This window comes from Cheilinus undulatus, linkage group 15, assembly GCF_018320785.1.
Source record: "Cheilinus undulatus linkage group 15, ASM1832078v1, whole genome shotgun sequence".
Classification (NCBI taxonomy): Eukaryota; Metazoa; Chordata; class Actinopteri; order Labriformes; family Labridae; genus Cheilinus; species Cheilinus undulatus.
In genome coordinates, this window is record NC_054879.1 from 14,475,976 (window position 1) to 14,499,646 (window position 23,671).

The 23,671-nt window shown below is 39.4% G+C and overlaps 1 protein-coding gene across 1 annotated transcript in view; it reads right to left on the reverse strand.

The window, feature by feature from the left end:
• Window positions 1–23,671, reverse strand: part of LOC121523123 (inactive dipeptidyl peptidase 10-like) — a 175,310-nt gene that overhangs the window by 61,235 nt on the left and 90,404 nt on the right. Inside the window, exons 4-5 of the mRNA XM_041807896.1 lie at window positions 11,053–11,147; window positions 10,866–10,940 (exon numbers count right to left, since the gene is read on the reverse strand). Of these exons, the coding sequence (XP_041663830.1) occupies window positions 10,866–10,940; window positions 11,053–11,147 (170 nt within the window). The remainder of the gene's footprint in view (window positions 1–10,865; window positions 10,941–11,052; window positions 11,148–23,671) is intronic.

Below are 23,671 nucleotides of genomic sequence, written 5' to 3' on the forward strand. Positions count from 1 at the left end.
CAACCAGCTCTACTGAGCTGAGCCACATGGTGTGAATGTCTAAAAAGAGACAGATTTCCCAGTAGGCCTGGAAGACCAGTCTTGCAAAGCTTTATTGTAAATGATAGTGCCTGGTCTAAAATTAAACCAAACCAATCAGTGCCATTTCAGGCAAAAGAGTTAATAGTGTCAGGCGTGGTTTAGTTGTGCTGAAAGCTGGTAGCAATGGCATCTAGCTTGGATGACGCTATAGTATGGCAGAAGTTTTATCAGAACTGGGAACCATGCTGAAAGCTTTTCACAACATAGATGTTTTACCCTTCCTGACCTGCTTCAGCATGAGTTTATGATAGTTACAGGCAGCATTTTGTTGAATTGTAAATCAGCAGTAATGACTTCCACTGGTGAAGGTATTAGCATGGATGTAGCTTTTGCCATAGTTTTTCTCAGATCTGGAAGCATTTCTTTATCAAAAGAGGAGCAAGGAATCGCACTGAAATCTATTCTTGGTGGAGATGTTTTATCCTTTCTACTGATTGGCCTTGGCATGAGTTTGATCCACCAACATGCTACACAGTGCATATGGTCAAGCTCAGCTGTGCATGCCCTTTACCTTATTTTGTCTGGCTGCTCTGATTGGCTTGTAATGAATCAATGACATTCTGAAAATGTTTTGAAAAGTCCTGCCTTGTCCAACTGCTTTGAATGGGAGTAGTCCCAGATGGGTGTCAAGTATACCTCATGCAATGGAGATAGGAAACAGTCTATCTGACGTGTCAGGTTAGATCAAAACAATCTTGACTGTAATATTGCCAAAATCATGCTGCCATATCTGACAGTAAGCCCAGATTTGTGGGGCCAGAGTCAGGGGAGCAGGTGCTGCTTTTTAACATCCACATCACAAAGCTGTAATTTTTGTATTTTGTTGCTATGATGATTGTATAATGATCTGTATTACTAGTCGCCGCAGAGGCCTCCATTCACACCTTCTCATTTTAAATAAATTTACAGGCAAACAGAATACAGCCGATGCCGTTTCAGGACACAGGTGGTATTTTCTCACCATTCTATGATATATTAGTGTGAAGCATTGCTTTCTTTTTCTAAATAACCAAAGCAAAATGGCATGGATGCACTTACTAGTTTTTTTTTCCTTTTGTTTTCAGCATCCCTGACCCCCCCCTACTGGAATTTGATTCAAGCTTTGTTTGTTTTCTAAATCTGAAAATAAGTCTCATGTTGGGGAACTGAGTTTAAGCTTTCTCAGTAGTAGTTTTAAGACAACCTCAGTGGCATTTTTCAGGACACTTTGAAGACAAAGCTGTCAAAAATGGCTTTTTTTAACATCTGTATTGACATGCAGAAAGAAGCAGAAATATCGTAGGGGTGTAAGAGAAAAATACGGAACAAACGCAAGCACACAATCCATTCAGGCCTTGGCATGCAAACAATGGAGGCTGTCGCTCAGAATAAAAATCCATCAGCTTCAAACCCACGCGCGTCTGTCTCTTTATAGCTTAAAGCTAATCAACTATTTTCTTTTTAAATGATTTTTTCAGCTTCAGCAGGAAAGTGACAGAAAATCCACTCCTAAAAAAGAGAAACATGTAACTAATGTCAACCACAAAACCTGAAAGCTGCTCTATGTGGCTGATACATCCACACAGATGTCAGGAGAGGATCTTACAAATTACACGGAGGGAAAAGTCATAAGGTTAAAAGGATTTGTGCTGACAGGAGCATTACAACATGTCAGCAGCCTCAAAAACACAAGGCTGTTGTCAGCAGCAACAAACAGGATTCCAGAGATTATGAGCTTTTATCGAGTTTAATCACTGCCAGGTAGAGATGTAGTCTGATAACGCGGGGTAATCCTGCAGATAGGTGACGCCAAAAGAAGCTTTCTCCAGCAGACTCCTTCACTCACTTCAGAGCAGATCCATAGAACCTGCTAGAACCAGAGCAGCTAAAAAAAAAAAACCCTGAGAACAAAGACTTACAAGGAACAAGTTCTCAGTTCAGAGCCTGCCTGGATCAAAGTATGTGATTAGCAGGAGACTGGTTTACTCATTTGAGAGCAGATCCTCGTCCCTTTGTTGTTCTTTTCATCGCTCATTGCAGGTTAACATTAACAATGCACTCACACTTCAGGCTGGATCTCAGAGATCAAAGTCTGGCATTACAATGAAACATCACAGCTCCACTTCAGTCAGGGAAAGAAAATATGTTTCAAAAAGCAATTATTGGCAATAATGCTTTAGTTTGCCCTTTAAATCATGCAGAACCTTCTGCATGTAGATGCTGATAAAATCAGATAAAATACTTCCATGGTGACAAACAGCTTCTGTTGCAAGGCCTATCCCGGGATTCCTATTTTTATGTTAAACATTTGGAGGATTTTATCCCATGCTGCTTTCTAACCAATCAGTGTGCATGCCCAACTACATCAGGGAGCTAGAATGCTGACAATACATATTCAATTGCAAGCCAGGTCATGATTAATTTCATAATTTCTGTAGTTAAAGGTGATTAGTCCATTATTTGTTGCAGCATTTAAAACTTCCAATATTTTGCATTTAAAACTAGTTTTTTGCAGTTCTCCTACTGCCTTAAACTAAGGATGATTGAATTCATACATGGATATAGGTTGGCTTTTATTTTGAAAGACATGGGTATAGATCGAAGATTATGATGTGAATGTCACTGCAGAAAAAGGAAGATGTTATGGATTGAAAAGTAAATAAGTGAGAATTGAAAAGGTAAATGTTTGATAACACAAGTCAACACAGGTGGCTTTCAACTTCTCAAGTGAGCTGTTGGTGAGTTTTTCCAAGCGAGGTGACATGGAGTTTAGTCAAAGTGTGCTGAAAGGGACAATAAAGCATGACATTAATGCAATTAGAAAAACTTAAAGCACTGATTATGGACCTTGATTGCATTGTATTAACACAGTAATGCTGACAGCCCGATTGTAATAAATGTATTATGAAGAAGGGTGCAAATAAGTGCCATGTAATTTAGTAATAATGTGCAACTACTACTGTACTTGACAATATTGAAATGTACTTATTATGATATACCGTATTTCCTCTAATAAAGACCAGGAGTCAAATCGAGCCAGGGTTGTGGCCCACAGGAACAAATAAGGGCTGTCTCCCTTTATTAGCCATGGCAAAATAAGGGATTACAATCTGTATTACTGTGTGTTTTGATTTGAAACAGCACAGCTTTAATGCTTTTAAGTAGTCTCCTTGAAAGAGTGCAGCTTTTCTTGACTTTAAGGTTGACATCTCACAATTGACGCTACTCAACCAATTAAATCCTTCTGCTCAGAGCCTTGCTACTGAAGTTGGAAACACACAGAGGCACTCAGATGAGCGGTGCCGCAAGAGGGCTTAGGCTGGCCACACACTACAGGATTTTTCAATGCGTGTCATTTTAGGAGAAAGAGGCAGTAGCTACTGGCATGGACGTGGGTTTGTTGTACTGCAACCCTGTAAACAATTGCAGCCAGTGATGGAACTAGCATGGATAAAGCTATAGCAGTAGTTTTATCAGACCACATTTCTTTATTGAAGATAGAACAAAAAACACAATGAAAGCTTGTCTTGGTGAAAAGATGATTTTGCTCCTCTCTTGACCAGCTTCAGCAAGAGTTTACTTTACAAACTGGCTCCACTGATAGTGAATAACTTTAACGGATGCCTGTTGAGTTTGGGTATTAAATTGTTGCAGTTACTAGGTCACATTTACTGTAAAACTCATTTGTTTTTGTTTGTTAAATGATCCTGAGATAATTCTAACTTTTATGAGCCCATTGTTACAGCTGGGTACTACAGGGGCCCTGAAATATACAAAATAATGCACAATGTGTTAAACTGGCTTTGTTGATCAATGACTGATAAGTTTTCTGAAATAATTCTGCATCTGAGAAATTAGTTAGATCACAAACAGCATACTCTAAAAAGTTTAAGCACAACACAATCCTGTAATCCACAATCCTGTACCATATGGAAAATAATCACAATGCTTTAAGGCAATCCAAAGTTAAACAGCTACTCTCTGTTCTTTATTTTAAGCACCAATAAAGGCACCATCTTCTCTGCTGTACGTCCATATGACAGTTAAAGCCAAAGTATGCCCTCTAGTCCTTCATAGAGCTCAAAATAAAAGAAGAGTTTATTCTTCTTGGCTGGATCAGTTAAATAACAGCAGCAGCATTCTGAGTAGGCACTCAGTGATTTTATATTTCTGACAGTTTTCTCTGAAAGTTCCAAAGCTCGGCTGCAGTCCGTCTCTGGTGTAGCTCTGCAGGGATTACATTTCAGCACATTTCACCTTCATTTGTATTTCTGGCAAAGCTTTGGTTATAAATAAGATACACAGTGCTGTCAGCTATTCTCACTGCTGTCAGCAGTGTCCACGCAGGCTGAACTCAAACTTCATAAATTATACAGACGACATGGAGTCTCACTACCTGGATGATCAAGTCTGAATATTTATAGCTGTACTCTGATTGAAAAGCCAAAAGTGTACCAACTAAAACATTAGTCTGGTTGTTTATCTGTATCACATCAATGGAGGAGCTGCCATTTAACATGTGAATGCAACATCAAATACACAACCCTTCAATCATTAATACTGTTTATGTACGACCTGTACATGCTAAAAAGACATTTGATTTACTTTGGCTTGCATTTTATTCTGTTTTTATGTATATTTGGTGTACTTTGTACATGCATATGTTCAACCCATGTGCTGACTACTACCTGTCATTTATGACTGTTTAACTCTAATTACAATAATCACACTTACGGGACTTATAGAGACCTGAACCTGATGTTGGCTACATCGTTATATTGAGGGTTTTATCTTGATGCACTTGTGTCTACTGTATATTGCCTATAAAATTTTCACCCCTTGGATGTTTTACCATTTTATTGGCTTTATAAATCAATCATGGTCAATAGAATTTGGCTTTTTAACCAAAAAAAAAAAAAAAAAACTGAATATCCTCCAGAGTTCAGTTCAATTCATCATCAGGAAATAGAAGGAATATGGCACACGTGTAAATCTGCCTAGATCAGGCCATCCTCACAAACTGAGCGACAAGCAAGGAGGAGTCTAGTGAGAGAGGCCACCAAGACACCAAAGGAGTTACAAGCTTCAGCAGCTGAGATTGGAGAGACTCTCATACAACAACTGTTGCCTGGGTTCTTTACCAGGTCAAAGCTTTATGGGAGAGTGGGAAAGAGAAAGCCACTGTTGAAAAAAATTAGATTACATCTGGACTGCAGTTCACCAAATGGCACATGGCCAGTCTTTGGGCTGATGAGACCAAAATGGTGCTTTTTGGCCGTCAGACAAGATGCCATGTTTGGTGGAAACCAAACTCTGCGCATCACCACAAACACACCATTCCCACTGTAAAGCATTGTGGTGGCAGCATCATGCTGTAGGAATGCTTCTCAGCAGATGGCCCTGGAAAGCTGCTAAAGGTTGAGGGTAAAATGAATGTGGTATACTACAGGAAAATCCTGGAGGACAATCTTATTCTGTCTGCAAGAGAGCTACAGCTTGGGAGCTTAGGAGAAGATTAATCTTCCAGCAAGATTATGACCTGAAGCATACAGCAAAAGCTGCACAGAAATGGTTTCAAGACAACAAGGTGAATGTTCAGGAGTGGCAGAGTCAAAGCCCAGACCTCAATCCAGTAGAGAATTTATGGCTGGACTTGAACTGTTTACGCCTGATACCCGCCCGACTCATGCCTCAATACATCAACACTGTTGATGAGGCACATCGGAGCAACATGGCATGATATTGATCATCTCTGAAAGAATGAGCTAAAAAAAAGTTGTCCCCCTGCAGTTTCTCATCAGATCCCCAGAAGATTATTATATTCAGAAAATGTGAGGAAAATGGGTTATGGTATCTATAGTGTCTTTTCATTTTCAAAATCTTCACAGCTATTAAAGCAACCCCAAAGTTAACTAAGATTAACACTTTTTCTGGATTTGATACTTGAAATTTCCCTGCCTAGATGTCAAAAACAAAAGACCTCTATACTTCATGTGTTTTTCACCAGTCAGGATCAGACATATTTAACTCATACCCAGTGATGAACAACATGACAGCTTTAGAAATATGTGGCTTAAATGGCCCTATCTCAATGGCCCCCTTGTGGCTTGCTGCATTACAGGCGATAGGGAATGATTTACTGCTAATGCCTAAACATAAGGTACACTTCAAAGGAAATCCAAACATCTATATAGATCGTATTTGCTTGATTAACAGTCTGGCCCCCACAATGTCTGCTGAGAAAAAAATCTGGCCTTTGTGCAAATATAGTTGGGGATCCCTGCTGTAGAGTCAGTTCATTTATATGTGATATAACTTTTGTCAGCTATTTATCTGTAAATTGTTACTGCTTGCTTTATAAAAAGCAGGGTGCACACGCTGCGTGTTTGGCACATTAAGATGTTTGGTTTTCCAGCACAAAAAAATAGTCCAAGATTTTTAATGATGCTGTCTGACAGAGCAGGAGCATAGGGAGATGTTTCTCTCATATTTCTATTGTTTTATTTGATTATTCTTCTGAAAAGCAGAGAGCAAGCATCTATGGATGATGGAGGGATTGTCTTTACACACTTAACAACAGCAGTGGCACCAATGTTTGGTCAGTGTGTTTTCCTTTTATTTTCTAATCTCTTAGTCACACACTGGATAATCACCTAATGCGCCAACAAGTGTGCATTTTTACTGCATGTCTGTGCAAGAAGAATCCTGGTCTGAAAAATTGTATTTTTTCTTTTTTCTGTCACACTTTCTCATTGTGGTGTTGGTGATGTAAGTGCCAAGTTACTGATGTGCCACTCAGCCTGTAGCAAAACAAGCACAAAATGTACCCAGCGATGGGTATGTTTGCGCCTGAATGTCATTAGTGCAAATTCTTGCATGAATAAGGTGCAAAAGAGGAGCTATCTGTGGGTGAGGGTCCCCCTACAGTTTATGACATCTGAAGATGTGAAGGATGTCACCACTGACTGACTTCGGGGAAAATCTCATTTTGATTGTGGTGTGAAATCAAGTAACTGAACCATGCAAATTTGCTTCACCTGAATTCTGAAATGAAAAAGTGTCACAAAGTAAAGAATCTTCAGGTATCTACCTTCAAATCTTCAGATAGTCACATCTCAAATTTATGAAGTCTTAAATGCAACGTGATTTTTAACACCTTCATGTTTGATTTGAACTCAAAATAGTAAAATCAGAGGAGAGAGACCTGCAGAAATCTATTTTCCTCTCTTCCTTCGACATAACCTTGTGCTTTTAGTGTAGCAGCTTGTGGCTATTGGCTCTACTGTCTAAGCCATCATGTAAAATATGTAAATCAGTTCTGATTAATTGCCTTGTCACTAATCCTCACAGTTGATCCCTTCCACAGTAGAGGCTCTTATTTGCATATCTCATTTTGCATCTCCTCTTTTCTGATGGAAAGCTGGTAATTATGGTTCAAGCTCGCCCTGCTGCTCTGTTACTGAATGAATGTGACCCGACAGACGCACAGCGGCCACAAAGGAATTTTAATCACACCCCCGACTGGAGCCTCTGTCAAAATGTGTACAGAAATTACCAGAGAACTGAGCTGCAGATGTGCATTCAGTCTAGAAGAATTATTGCATTTTTAAACATCCAAACAACTGGAAGGCGTGTTAACAAGGAAGATAGAAAGTCTTAAAATCATACCATCATTATTTAAAGTCCCTTCTTTAAAATGAAAACAAGGTACGATTTTTACTGATTGAGTTTGTTCAATTTTGCTCAAATCTAGACAAAATGCTAAAATATTTTTTTCAGGACAATAATAGAAAAAATATGAGGTTAGTGATTGATGCTGAATGTGCTGCTATTCAGTCAATCAGAGATCTTTAATAACTCCCATGTCCCCTGTATCAGTGTGGCCCGGCTTGACATTTTCAAGTTCAGGAGTTTTTTTTTTTTTTTCTTCTTCTTTTTTTTTCACTGAGCGTTCCTTTCAACCAAAACTGGACTCAATAAGATGCATTTACCAAAAAGCGAACCACCATCTTTTTTCCATGGAAACTTTTGACATAATAGGGGAAAAGTTGCTAAAAGTGGCCTTCCTGGTTATAGCTATGCGCTAACCCGACACGCCAGATGGATGTGTTTCACACATCCCTCTGTAAAAGCTTCAACAGGAAATGTTTGAGAAAAGGCAGGGGCTTTGAAAAAAACTTGGGGTGTGATTGGATGAACGTTCTGTCTGTCACATCTCTTTGGGCCAATAAGGGCAACAAAACACGTGACGTTGCCGCTATCGAGCTGCGTGTGTGCAGTGTCTGCTGCGTGTCCTCAACTTTTGTCATTTTTAGATAGAAAACAACTCGCTGCTGTTCTTTGTTCTTCTTTTAACGAAGAATTGTCAAGTTCTGATAAAACTTAAGCTTTAGCAGCATCCACGCTAAGCTCCTCTGCCATAATTGTTCCCCCTCTTGCTGCTGCTTGTTTATTACATCAAAGCTCTGCCGTGCCTGAAAGTACTGCCCCTCGTCACTGATTGGTCCTGTCACCTGGCCCAAACAGTTCAGACGGGTGCTTTGCAAGATGGATTTGCCAGTGAAAAACAAGGGAATGGGTGCATCCATCTGCTATGCAAGGTTAGCTATGCACAAAGCTTTGTGAGTTGCTTGCAGCACAATGCCATTTTTAACAGCGTTTCTCCCTCATTATGTTAGACACACACATTAAAAACAAATGACGGTTTACTCATTAGTGAATACCTAATACTAAAATGATAAGTGAGCTGCAGAGGATGGTGGGACTGAGCAGCACACCTCTACTCATCATCTTGTGTTATTTTGATTGAAAGCCCTTTGATGGTAGATTTTACACAAGGAGCATTTAGAGATTTCATCTAAGAGACATCCTGTCTTGTACTTTGCCCAAACGATGTCGCACCAACCTTTCTTGGTGAAAACATTCCATCAAAATGAATGGTGATAAATGGTAATGATGGGGTCTTTCAGAATTTAAAAGATGAAATTCTATAAACTACACAGTTTAACTAAACAATTTTCCTCTTGCAGCCACATCCAGGGAGGTTGGCTGCAGTCCCCTGGACTTTAAACATTTGAAACTGTAGTCACAGGAACATCAAGCTGATTTGAGATGGTCTTATAGCCTTTACCTTTAACATGCTTGTCTGTTAATTTCTTTCTAATTTCCTGGGACAACTGTCTCCTTAGCTTTCTGTGTTCAGTGTGGTACACACCATGATACCAAACAGCACAGTGACTTCTTTTACCCTTTTAATAGGCAGACTTACTGACTACATGTTTGAAGACACCTGTGATGACAATAACAGGACACACCTTAGTTTAACATGTCCCTATGGTCAAATTATTTTTAATCTTTTCTACAGGTACCAGCAATTTTGTCAAGGTTTCATTGTTTTTTGCTATTATTTTATTGAACCACAATTCAAAAGCAATGTCTGACTTTCATCTGCTAACTTTCAGCAAATTTTTATTTATTACTACTAGTGCTGTCAAACGATTAAAATTTGTAATCAGATTGATCACAGGGTTGCTGTGGATTAATTTCAATTAATCATGATTATTATTCATTTTTTATCTGTATTAATCGCATTTCATTTTGCAAGCTTGGCGATGCGTTAGCCAAAGTGCTAGCAGAATCCCCAACGAACGTATGCTTCACGTTAATGTGGTATTTTAAGCTGGAAGTGCTTTGGTGAAAAGAAAACTCCTTCCTGCAGATTGTGCATAATACTTTATGTCGGTCGACTGTTCCGTCTTGCGTCTTTTTTTGTACTCAAATTTCCCATCGAGAGCGCCAACGTGCTGTTCAGCATCTTCCATATTGAGTTGGCTGGTCACTACCGGATCAACGGCCCATTTGCGCACGCTTGACAGTAATCCTACTTGGACAAACTAGCTGAAATGAGTTGCCAGAGACATTTCAGGGATTTAGAGTCTATCTGCACTGTAGATGGATTAATTGAGTTAAAAATTTTTAATCAGATTCATGATGATGATGGAGTAATCCACATTAACGCATTAATTTTGACAGCCCTAATTATTACTTTTCAGTGACCATTCAGGGGTTTTCTTTCTTTAACAGAGGGGTGCCAAAAATGTTGTCCATGTATGTAAATATCATTACAATGCCTTGATATGTTCCCTTACAACAACAACTAAACAAAATGTGTGTGAAACAACAATCCATTTATGGCACAACTGTCAACCACCCACATAAAAACCTGTTTACTTAAACACTTACCACATGACAAAACCTATGGACCAAACAAGAGTAACACAGCATGTGGCACAGTAATTATAATCATGATCCTCTTCATTCATGGTCATGGGAAACCAAAATTGTGACTAAAGTCCAGCAAAACCTTAGGAAGGGCTGACAGTGAGCTATGGCATCCTAGAGTCACCCTCATCCACACTGGCTCCATGTGCCACCCACCACACCAACATGAAGACCTTCTTAATCTTACCTACTCTACCACATGGTCATCACAACTTAAACAGGCCTTGTACATGCCAAGTCCAAGGAGTGACATTGCATACTACCCACTGCTTCCCATGGCCTCTACTGCCCTAACAGACAACACAACTATTCCTCGTGCCAAGATTATACATGAGATAAAGCTGCAAAAAAAACTCAAGAGACATAATAAGACAGAAGAGAGAGCAGAGCCAGTGTGATGTGCCCTCATGAGGGCTAGCACTCATCCAGGCTGGATCGGGCTGCTGCTCTACCTCCCTCTACTCCCTTATTTCATGAAGAAGGAGAAAAGATATTCATGTCAGTGGTGTTTTCGTGACACTCACCTGTTTGACATCATAAGCAAATAGGACATATTTCAGATCTGGGGAGACGGAGTATTTTTCCACGTTGAAATTTACCTGAAGGACAGAAAGAAAGACAGAAAAGAATGATTTAATATTGTTTGTAGGACCAATCATGATTATGGCATTCATGTAGTGCTCCTGATCATCTCATATGAGATGTACTTACAAATGTGGTGTTAGTCAGAACAATGTCGGTCTCGTTGGTGAGGATGTTGAACCTGATGACGTGTCCGTCTGTGTTTCTGTAGATGACTTCGGAGTCTGAAACAGAGAAGAAAGAATATCAGCTGAAATTGAATATTTAAATATCTCCTTAAAAAGAGACTTGGTAGAGGGACAACTTTAATGCAGAAACAGGCCCATTTCAGAGTTGCAAAGCTGTCATTAAAAATAAATACTTACTAAAGCTCATTGTTCAGTCAGAGCACAAACAAAGCTGCAGTCAGATCAACAGGCTCAAGTCTGTATGACTCTAATGTTCTGAACCAGTAGAAAGAAAAGGAGGATTTCGCTCCCTGACAATAACAAAAAAGCATGCATTTTTGGTCTTTTAGGTAACACAGCATGTGCTGTATTAAGAGGGGAGCATTGTGTTCCTGCAGGAGAAACCTTTTGTACTGAGCTGGATTGTTGAATGTGACAACATTGTTTGTTCTGTGTCAAAGGCAAACATGCAGAACCTTCAAATGTCATAGTAGAGGGGATTGTCAGAGTGGAGAATGCTATTGTGTCAATACAAAAGAGCTCAACAGACTGGCTTCTGAAGAAAAGATCAATTAATTTTCCACCCAGCAGATCTGACAAACCATAATTTCATAACCATAAAAGGTAAAATTGCCAGGAGATGCCTAAAACAAAGGTATATGAGGCATGTGTTCATATGTAAGCAATCTTTTATTCAAGAAAAACATGGCATGTTCACAACACCTTAACAAAGAACTGCATTACCCATAATCCTTTATGCAACCCAAATTCCCCTCCAAAAAAGGTGCTGTCTTAAATGTTAATAAAAACAGTACGCAATGATCTGCAAATCTCATAAACCCACCTTTTATTCACAATAGAACATAATCAACAAATCAGATGTTAAAACTGAGACATTTTTCCATTCCATGATAAATAACAGCTCCAACAAGAATTTCATGATTTATCTGACCACGGAACAGTTTTCCATTTTGCCTCAGTCCATTTTAGATGAGCTTTGGCCCAGAGAAGAAGGCAGCGTTTCTGGATCCTGTTCACATAGGACTTCTTTACATAATTCAGCTTTAACTTCTGGATGGCACAACCAACTGTGTTGACAGACTGATTTCTGGAAGTCTTCCTGAGCCCATGCACTGATTTCCACTACAGAATCATGGCTGTTTTAATGCAGTGGTCACAGAGTGCCCTAAGATCACCAGCATCCAATATTGATGAGAATTTTCCTGATTCTCTTAGTGTTTGATCATATATAACCTGTAGATGGTAGGATATCCAAAGTCTTCACAATTTCATGTTAAGGGGCATTTTTCCCAGAGAAAAGGCATGGAGGAAAGCTCTGCATGAGTGGTCTTTGGGGCTTTTTTCTGTGCCAAGGTCTCTAGGCTGCAATGGCCTGTTGCTGTTCCTCGCAGCTGTAATGTTACCATGAACCTCGGTGGTGGTGTTGTTGTTAACGTCATCACTCACGTTTCTACCATACGGATGAGTTATGCTGCTTGCTGCTGTTCCGTGTGCTCCCTAGGTGCCGTAGCTAACCCTCCTACCATAAATGTTTACTCCAGTGTTGCTGTTGACTTCGGTGCTTATGTTTCCCATAGAAGTGAAGCTGTATGGTGCTGCCTCCTGCTCGCTCGCTCCCATCCACGTCGTCACTTGTCCTCGGTACTTTTGTACTTTTTTGGAAATAATTCCAGACATCCATGTTCAGTTCACTGTGCACTAGCGACAGTGAATGCCATGAACGTATGACTCGGTATGACTCAGTGACCCGCCCCCCTCTATTTGTAATTGGCTGGCATGTTGTCTTCGTTTGTTGGTTGGATTGGTTGAAATGTAGGATAGACAAACTGAGATAGGAATAATAGAAGGTAGATACTCCAACAACAAAAACAAAACCCAAATATGGACAGCTTCAAGTCCCCAGGCGGGCACGGCTGACTCTGTGGGTGGGCACGGTCTGGACAACCCCGGGCTTAGAGGGGTTAATGCTGTGCCTTTTTGTGTTGTAGCTTTCTGCAGCCATCCTTCTGTTAATGCAAAGCATTTTCAATATGCGTTAATGTTAGACTTCCTGGCAACTGTAGGTTTGGCTGCTGTGACAGTTCACTTGGTCACTTACACTTTGAAAAAGACTGAGTTGAACATAAGGCAATCACTGCAGTTACTCAGCTCTGCCTATAACCATGTACAACACTATAGGAATTAACCTCATAGATTGTTTAAGACAACACCCTGCTAAGATAACATGAGTTCTTCTCAGTGAGTGTCTTGTGGCTTTCAAGAGAGCAATAGCACAGCTGTGCAGTTTCGGAGAAGAGGAATTTATTCACTTCAAAAGGTCTATCTCTGCAGGAATCCTTTCTTTAATGGTTCTGGACCCTTGAATAACCATCTGAGCCTGCAGGCTGCAAGAACAGATGCTTGTGTGGCTGAATGAGACATCCTAAAGAGAATCTTTCCTGAGATACACCATTGAATGTGCATGTGTCAACATGCAACATGCTTGTTGTCTTAATGTGTTTGTTTTAAACGCCTGGAATCCATTGTTTCTTATTCCCTTTGTTTCAGTTTCATAACAAACCAGGGATAACATAAAGGAAGCACTGGAAAAACCACAGTCCCTTTAATATTCTGAGCCCATTTTTACCAAAAATACCAAAATGATTTTATTTGATGTCTGCTGCTGCTTAAGTCAAATCAGTGATGCCTGCAGTGAAATTAATATTTAGAGCTGATAAAAGGAGCTCGCTGCTGTGATCTTTAAAACATTACCATAGGTCTCTGCTCTGCTCTGCACTTGTCTCCTTAAATAATGAAATGTTCGTAACAAAAAAAGAACAAGCTCAGACTCTGATGTATAAATAATGTCCTACGTCTGTAACCTGATGAATTATGAAATGCACCGGCTTTTTCTACACTGCTTAAGCAGCTCAGGTGGGCTCCTGCGGATTGAGTAATGGTCACTTACACGCCACACACAACCCACTCAGCTTTTCTTTTAGTTGTTTTCAGGCATGATATTTTATTCCTGTTGATGTCAGCCAGATAAATAATAAAAACATCATTATTCAGCTCAAAGTTAAACAGGATTTAACAAACATTGATTCATGACAGCTGAGTGTGGTAAAGGCAGACATGAGTCACCATGAAAACAGCTCTTCCTCTTTTTTGTAAAACCTGTGCTTTAAAGGCTCTGATGCTTTTGTTTTGAAAGGAACTGTGGGATATGAAGGAGTGTCCTTGTGTGCCAGATGCACAAACACTTGTGCATGCAGCACCGATGAATTTCAGGCCTCAAGCAAGAAACACTCCAACAGATTAGTTTTTAAATGTCACAGAGGAGTGATTCACCATTTCTCTCTTTGGTTCAAAACCACATGCAATCTGCATGGAAAAATCAGTCATTTGAATTAATTTTCTTGTTCATTTCTCAGTGTTCCAACCCGAATTCCAAAAAAGTTGGGGCACAGTGTAAAATGTGGGTGAAAACAGAATGTAATGACTGGGAATTTCATAAACCCAGCTTTTATTCACAATATAATATTAATGACATATCAGATGTTGAAAATGAGACATTTTACCATTTTCATGAAAAATATGCTCATTTTAAATTTGATAGCAGCATAAAAGTAGGGACAGGGCAACAAAAGGCTGGAAAGTAATCGTGAAAAACAGCTAGTGGAGCATTTTGCAACTAATTCAGGTAATTGGCAACAGGCAAGTAACATTAATGGGTGTGAAAGGAGCATTTTAGATAGGCAGAGTCTCTAAATAATTGGCAGAGTTTGTGTCTACACATTTTGGAACGATTTCAGAAAAAATGTTCCACAATGTAAAATTGAAAAGACTTTGAATATCCCACCATCTGCAGTACATGAGACCATCAAAAGATTCAGATAATCTGGGGAAATCTCTTTGCACAAGGGACAAGGCTGGAGGTCAATATTGGATTCTCATGAACTTTGGGCTTTTAGGCAGCACTGCATTAAAACAGGCATCATTCTGGACTGAAAATCACTGCATGGGCTCAGGAAGACTTCCAGAAATCACTGTCTGTCATCCATAAATGCAAGTTTAAGCTATATCATGAAGTGAAGAAGTCATATGTGTGTAAATTCTTTTTGGACACCGTGTGCTATGGACTGAAGAGGAGAGTGATTATCCAGCTTATTAGTGCACAGTTCAAAAACTGGCATTCCTGATGGTTTGGGGTTGCATTAGTGCCTATAGCGTGGGCAGCATCAGTACTAAACATTAGATAGAGGTTTTAGAGCAACATATGCTCCCATCCAGACGACGTCTCTTTCAGGGAAGACCTTGACTATTTCAGCACGACAACGGTTAACCACATACCGCAGCCCTCACAACAGCATGGCTTCACGGTAGACGAGTCTGGGTGCTGAAACTGGCCTGCCTGCAGTCCAGACCTTTCACCAATAGAAAACATTTGGAGCATCATCAAAAAGTAAAAATCTGTTGAGATGCATCTGTTGAGCAGCTAGAATCTTACATCAGACAAGAATGGGACAGTGTTTCTTTCCCAAAACTTCAGCTACTGGTCTCTGCATGTTAACAGACTGTTGTTAAAAAAAAGATGGGATGCTACTCAATGGTAAACTTTGCTCTGTCCTGACTTTTTTGAGAAGTGTTGCTGCCATCAAATTCAAAAAGACTTAATATTTTCATGAAATGGTATAATATAGCTAGGATAGGCTCCAGCCCCCCTGCGACCTCCAACGAGATAAGCTGTATAGAAAATGGATGGATGGATGGATGGATGGATGGATGGATGGTAAAATATCTCAGTTTCAACATCTGGTATGTTGTTGTTGTTTTTATGTTGTTGTTTTTGTTCTATTGTGGTTTGTGAGATTTGCAAAAAATGCATTCTGGTTTTTGCAATTTACACAGCGCCCTAACCTTTTTGGATTTGGGGCTGAAGGTCGCAAATATTCAGATATGAACCAAGGTCAATATCCAACAAGAGAAACTTGGATCTTCCTTGCACTATATTATGAGAGGTTGGAAAAAGGTTGGGAACCACTGCTCTAATAGACAAGTGGTTATGTCACTGGCTTTTTTTCCTCATGTTCACTGGCGTACCACACATTATTTAGTGATTGTTCAAAATCATCCTTACATCCTCAGACTGTCTCTGCCTCCTCTTCCTCTTGTGTTCCAGCTGATGTACCACCACCTTTTGAGAGGTGTGATGTTGCGCAATATCCCTGTAACCGTTAATCCATCTTGACCTCTGCTCACAGTGGATTATGTAGCCAGAACATGCCATTTTTATGCATTTCACAAAGACAGGCTGTTCTCTCCTTGTGTTTTTGACTGGCACATATCATTTCTGTTCATCAGCAGCAGCTAGAATTGCTTCATCATTGTGTCAGGTCCTCATACAGTAATACTGGCTCTGCTGAAACTCATTTCTTTGTCTGCTGAATTCATAGAGATTACAAACAACATTTTTCACACTGAATCAAGAAGTTTGTGCCAAACAAAGAGCATGCCAAATATGATTTGAAGCTCATAACAATACAATCCTTACATAAGGGAGGCCTATTGTACAGCCAGCATATTTCAGAGGCACAATGTTTGAATGCAAGACAAGAGAGAGATGTGATTTTCAATGATGCTAAAAGTTTACAAAGTTTCTATCAGAGGCTGAGCTGAACATAAACAACTTTATATGTCTATTTTCAAAGACAAATGTTCTTCATTAGTGAGGCAGAGACTAGGTATGCTAATCTCTAGTTTCATATTCAACTTTAAAACATTGCTCACATATTTCTGAGGTATAAACATGAGAAGTGCTCTGGTTTCCACTTAAATTATGTCTGTAGTCTGAAGCAAGAACAGGTGAGAAACAAAGTCATTGCCATCTATCATTCTGGAAAGTGCTAAAAGCCATTTATATGGCTTTGGGACTCAAGCGAACCATGGTGAGAGCTGTTATCCACAAATGGGGAAAACTTGAACCTTCCTGCCAGCCAACAAAATGACTTAAAGAGCACATTGATGACTCATCCATGAGGTCACAAAAGAACCCATAACATCTGAAGACCTGCAGGCCTCATTTGACTCAGTTGATGTCAGTGTTCATGATTCAGCAATAAGCGTAAGAAAGAGACTGGGCAAAAATTGCATCACGGAAGAATTCCCAGGCCAAAACCACTGCTGACCAAAAAGAACACAAAGGCTTGTCTAAAACCTAAACACACCCTGATGATCCCCAAGACTTTTGGTAAAATATTCTGTGGACTGACAGAACAATAGTTGAGCTTTTCGTAAGGCGTTCATCCCGTTACATCTGGTGTAAAACTAACACAACATGTGGCATTAATGTGTGTTGGTCTGAAGCGTCCCGGTCAGGATCTGGACCACTTGCAATTGATGGAACCACGTATTCTGAAGGAGAATGTCCGGCCATCAGTTTGTGACCTCAAGCTAAAGTGCACTTGGGTTATTCAGCAGGACGATGATCTAAAACACACGAGCAACTCCAGCTCTGAATGGCTTAAAAAAAAACAAAGAGAAGGTTTTTGGAGTGGCCTTGTCAAAGTCTGATTGAAATGTGTGACATGTCCTCAAACAGGCTGTTTATGCTGGACAATCCTCCAATGAGGCTGAATTAAAACAAATTCTACAGTGTCATGGAGGCTACGAACAAGCTTGACAAAAAATCTCTTTAAAAAAATTATGATAAAATGAAATTTTTCCCATTTAGCCTGAGTAGGAGCATTAGTATGAATGTTAGCCTCCCTAACAAAAAAGGATTTCAACGCCCATCCAGAGGTGGAAAAGGTACATAACTATTGTACTCAAGAAAAAATACAGTTACTCAGGTTAAAATAAAAAGCAGTAAAAGGAGAAAGTATTTGATTCAAAGTTTACTTAAAATTTTACAGTAAAATATATCACCTTATTGACAATGACAGCAAGAGAATAGATCTCGTACCAAGTTTTTCAGGTAGTCACACCTCTATGATAAAGTAAAAAGCACAGCAACATTGAAAGTGTAAATCAAGCTCACAGAGTTAAATTTAACACTTTAAAAGTGTTTCTATTGGTCCACATATAAACTACACTTTTGAAAGAACAACACACAAAGTCAACCTCATTGCAAGGCAATGCACACGGATGAAGAATATGGACTATGCAACCTTTAGGAACACCTAAAGTCCCACATCCAAACTCTAACTCAGCGGAAAACTTTACTCATGGTGCAAATGTGCCTCTTAATAAAAACAACAACAATCAGAAACATGAGCAAAAGAATCCCAGCAGGAATCACTACACATCAGGCAATATCCAACACAACTAAAAATATATATAATACACATGAAACACTCTGCCCAAGGGCATGATGGAAAACTGCACACACATCCCCCCTATTTGAGATTGCAGTGGGTGGAGCTTAGATAAATTGACATTTTACAGAGCTGAACAAACACTGGTGGATCAACTCTGACAAATAACTCCAACGCTGAATACTATTTAATGCAGAATGAAGTCAAAATTACACTTATGGAGTTAAAATCAACTTTTAACCCTAAGATATAATATACTCTAGGTTTTGCTGTGTACAGCAGCTGTTGTGGGATGTACTGTGGAATCAATCTCTCATTATGTGCTATTGTGTGGTCAACAGCGGTGGAAAAAACAAAAGTATTGTAGTCCAGTAAAGGTACATTTACTCTGCTTGAACTTAAGTAGAAGAATTGATTTTTAAATGAACTAAAAAAAGTAAGTACCCAAAAACACCACTCAATTACAGAGATTTCTGCCACATCCCACAATGAAAAAGTGAATATTTTTAAGCACATATATAAACTTTATAAATGCTTTTATTGTGAAGGAATGAGTAATTGTCTCAGATTAGAATAATTATTCTTCCGGAGTTAATAATTCTTAAAGAGCTTAAAATTGTCCGTCAGGTGAATCTCTCTCTTGATTAAAAGGGTAAACAGTTCCTCTCTTGCCTGCCTGTAGAAATAAATGAGGCCTGTGTAATGATATTTCTCCCCCTGTGTTTGTATTCAGTGAGCCACGAGACGCTGCGTAATTCTCCTTTGAAAATGTCGGATTTATTAAGGTTTTAACTGTCCAGCTCCAGAGTCTGCTGCCCACATAACTGTCAGGGAATAAAAGATTATTCTGCCCACTGACTGCGGGCTGCAATAAAGAAATAAAAAAAGGCATTCAGTCCTAACTATAGCGGCCGGTAATTATCTCTCACACTTCTTAATGGTGGGCCTATTTTTGAGCTCTTGAGGAAGTGGTAATGACACGGTAGGTATAAAATGTAGGTGGAGCTATTATACTAAGCTTTGAGCTGAATGTAGGAGTCTTTTGTACAGTTTGTAAATCGGCTTAGCTCATTTTTATCAGTATCAAATCTAAATCTGTGCCTTAGTTTACTTTTGTCATGTTTTGGCCTGTTTCTCTTTACCCATGTACATGTGCTTCCCATTCTTTGCTCTTTCTTGTTCTCTAAAAAGCAAATTCAGCTTCAGATTTTTTGTCTTAATGAGGGATATAGGGACAGAGGCCTTTGTGATGAACTTAAAAATGTTACACAAACTTTGCAGTAAAATCACCAGAGATGCCCTGTTAGAAAGAGAAGGATCTCAATGTTCGGACAAAGTCTAGCAGTAAAGGCTCACAGACACAAAGCAACAGCAACCCAAATGTTTTCAGTCTGCAGCAAAAATAAAAGATTTGGCCTCACTGTTCACAGTTTTATCAGAACTTGACCACATTTCTTTATTAGAACAAGAGCAATGCACATCAGCCTGGGGATGAGTTTTATCCACCATAAACTACAGGAGTGTCAGCCTGTTGAGCTCAGGTTACTACCAGAGCTGCTCATGCCTAATGCCTCATTTTGTCCTGACACTCTGATTGACCCATCATGAATGTGACAGAACGTTTGTCCAATCACCTTTTGGGAAGTCCTGCAGCTTTATATTAGAGATTTCCCAAGTGAATCAGAAATATATCCATGCAATGGATATATTACTCTCCACCCTTACCTAAAATAGTAATATTAATCTTGGAATTCCACATTGAAATCAGCAGGATAAAAGCTAGTCCACTAATTGACACAGAACATTTCATAATTATGTATTTAAGGGGTGGTCAGTAAAATAACAATTAGACAAAGGTGTTCAAACATCATCATGATATGCTCAGTGCAAGTGCAAGAACTATAAATTTGGGCTTTGGTGAAAACTTGAATAAATATAGTTGTTTGGAAGTGAAATTTGATTTCTTATTATAATTGCAACAGTTTCATGATTCAACTAATTTATTAAAGTGTAACTCACTGCATTTTATTTATTTCATTATTTGCACTGTTTAGCCTTTGAATGTGTTTTTAATGAATTAATTATCAGTAATTCAGTTTACTGTAAGATACATGTCACAATACTCCTTGGGAGATTTAAACAAAGGAAGTAAAAGCATGTTGTTGACTGAATAAGGATTACCTTTGTGCTCCCTTCATCAGATTACACTGCCACCTGCAGGAGCTTCCGGTACACTACAAAGCTAAGTAGATTGATCTAATGTTAAACCAGCTACTAACAAAACATAAACCATGATCAGTATTGGCTGATTTTTCTCACAGTTGATTGGTATCAGGATTAGCAGCCAAAATATGATCAGGACATCCCTAGAAGTCATTAACATTTTGGTGCTCGTAAAACATGATGAGGTTAAATCTTGGGAAATGGAGACAACAATGAAACTTAAGACAAAGGTGGTGATAAATTACCACAGTCACAGTGACTCTGGCTGCAGCCTGACTGAGGGTTCACAGAGGTAGAAGTAGATTTCTGCCTAGCTAAAAGCCTTACAGTGGCAGATGTTGAACAGCTAAGGAGTACAGAGTCTGGGGGCCAAGTGGGAACTCTGGGCACAATGTAATATGCATAGCACATCCTCCATTATTCAAAAATGGTTGCGTAATGCTTGAATGCTGTGTCTGCAGTCCCTAAGGTTCCACTAAATGTCACAGATGGTCAAGCTCAAAGCCAACTTGTTAAAGATAGAACAGTGGCGCTGGGTTCTGCAGATGCTGACAGTTAATATGTCAGCATGTGGTGGAGGGGACCGGTCCGATGCCAGGTTTTACTTGTGCTGATGTTTAATTAAGAATGGCATCTGTCATACGCGGCATCTGCACTTTAGTTTTCTTCTTGATGAACAGAAAAAGATTCATCAGAACCTGCAGCACATACAGACTTCATAATATAAACATGCATGATTCAGAACTAGATGTACTTTGGTTTGACTCGCTGTTGAACCATCAGAACAGTTAGACATTGGAATAAAAACTGATTTTTTTTCTCAAAAAAGGTATGAAGCAAAGCCAGAAACGTGTGCCTATGGCTACGTTCACACTGCAGGCCGTAATGCTCAATTCTGATCTTTTCTCGGATCTGATTTTTTTGTTTGCCTGTTCACATTGCAGTCAACTTCAAAAGGTCAGATACGTATCTGATTTAGACCCACATACGAAAGTGGCCTGAATCTGATTCGAAATGATCAGATTCAATGTGACTTGCGCTGTTCACACTGTCTAAAAAAAATCACATAGCAGTCACATGTGAGCAAAAAAAATCTGATGCAGGTCACTTTTAACTGCAGTGTGAATGTAGCCTATATGATTTGATAAAGGAATCCACACAAGACCCCAGTATGTATTTTTGTAATGTCTTTGGACTGAAGAGAGACAGGAAGAAGGCTGGAGATATACTCGCTAATTAAAGGAATGCTCCTGTATTTTTGTTATTGGGTTGTTTGAGGTATTTGGCCATAGTGATAGCATTATCCCTCCTCAAACATATTGGCTTGAAAAAGCTAGACTAAACAGCAGGGATGTCCAAACTATGGCCCTGGGACCAAATGTGGCCCTTGGCCTATTTTTAATTGGCCCGGAGCAAATTTGAAACATAAGTGAAAAATCGCACACATTTGAACATGAAGCTTGTGCTTGACTGTGTATTTTATCTGTTTTTATTGACAGAGGAGTAGATTTTTGCTTTACCTTGGGGGCTCACCCGGGAAGCTACTGTGCTACTGTGCTAAAAGAAAACAAACATTTTGACAGGACAATTTAATGATGTGCTTTAATGGGGGGGACTGAAATAGAAACAACACTGTAAATTCTCTGATTCATAGAACGTCACTCTATCTTCTGACCTAGGGCCAACCAGGGCTACCCTGAAATCTGATAGGCATTGTTAAACTCTTTGAGATGAGTGGCTATTTGTGCTGTCAGCCATTGATTAGGCATTTAGACATATCCAATCACTAAGAATATCTTCACCCAAATTAGACTGGATTTTCCAACTTCAGTATCATAAAGTTAGAATTTTGTGTGTGGCCCTCAGTGGAAAAACTTTGAACACTCCTGCTATACAGTGTAACAGGGGGTATGGTTTCTCCATGTAATTTCGTGAGTTTTAGGTAAAAATGGTCCAAAAACAAAGTTGGCTTAATTGTATATATTAGTTTTTAAAAAGTATTAAATTTTTCACCCATGCCTCTGTTTTTGGTAATATTGCAATCCAAGCTTTGCCTATGTGTCCACACTGTTAATATGGCCAATAAAAAGGCCATTCTGTTTGAAGAAAAGAGGCTAACATTATGAGGAAGGCAATAATGTACCAAAGCATAAATGAATAATTATTTTTTGTTGTTGTTGTTGCTTTGATAAGAGTGATTATTTGGGTTAAAAATAAAATATGATTGTCACAACTGAACATTTCAAAGTACTATGATTTTGCTGACATCCATCCCCCCCATTTTGCAGAGCCCCAGAAAGCTCTCCCCCAGCTTGCCTCCACTCCTGCACATCCACACTACCGAAGATAAAGCAGTCTGACTGCATTAAAGTCTACCATGTGATGACCTTTCTTCTCTCTTGAATTAATACATTAAGCAACACTTTCTAAGTTTACAGAATTTTCACAGGATGCAACAAATAAAAGACACAACAGCACCACAGCGACCTGTCACAAAGGTCCAAGTAGAGAACAGCAGAATGTAATCACCTTTTCATCCAGATAGTGTTCCCTCTGTCTAGAAATACCACTCATATTAAGGCGAGCATTGCTCTGCTTAAACCAACAGATGTAGTCATGCTATCAACATCCATATCTTAAGTACAGTCTATGCAGAAACCAATCTGGAGCCTCTTCTCTCTGACTGTTTTTATCCTACATGATTGCTTCTGGGATCCCCAGGGGGGCTGCAACATTACTGCCATGGTAGGAGTCTGGTTTTCTGGTGTAATGGATGAATCGTGCAGAGAAAAGCTTCACACATGAAGAAGATTAATGACACGAGAGCTCATTCAGAGCTGCATGACAACAACACGATAGGCACAACATCCACTCAGCACAGTAGATGATAATGGGAGCCAATGAGAGGAGAACAGGCTCATATACGACGAGAGGGAGCATCCAAATGGGGCACTGTGCCTTACTCTGATTGTACATATATAATTTATAGCTGTGTCTGTCAAGGGACAACAAATCCTTAAATTTGCTTCGACTTCATTCAAA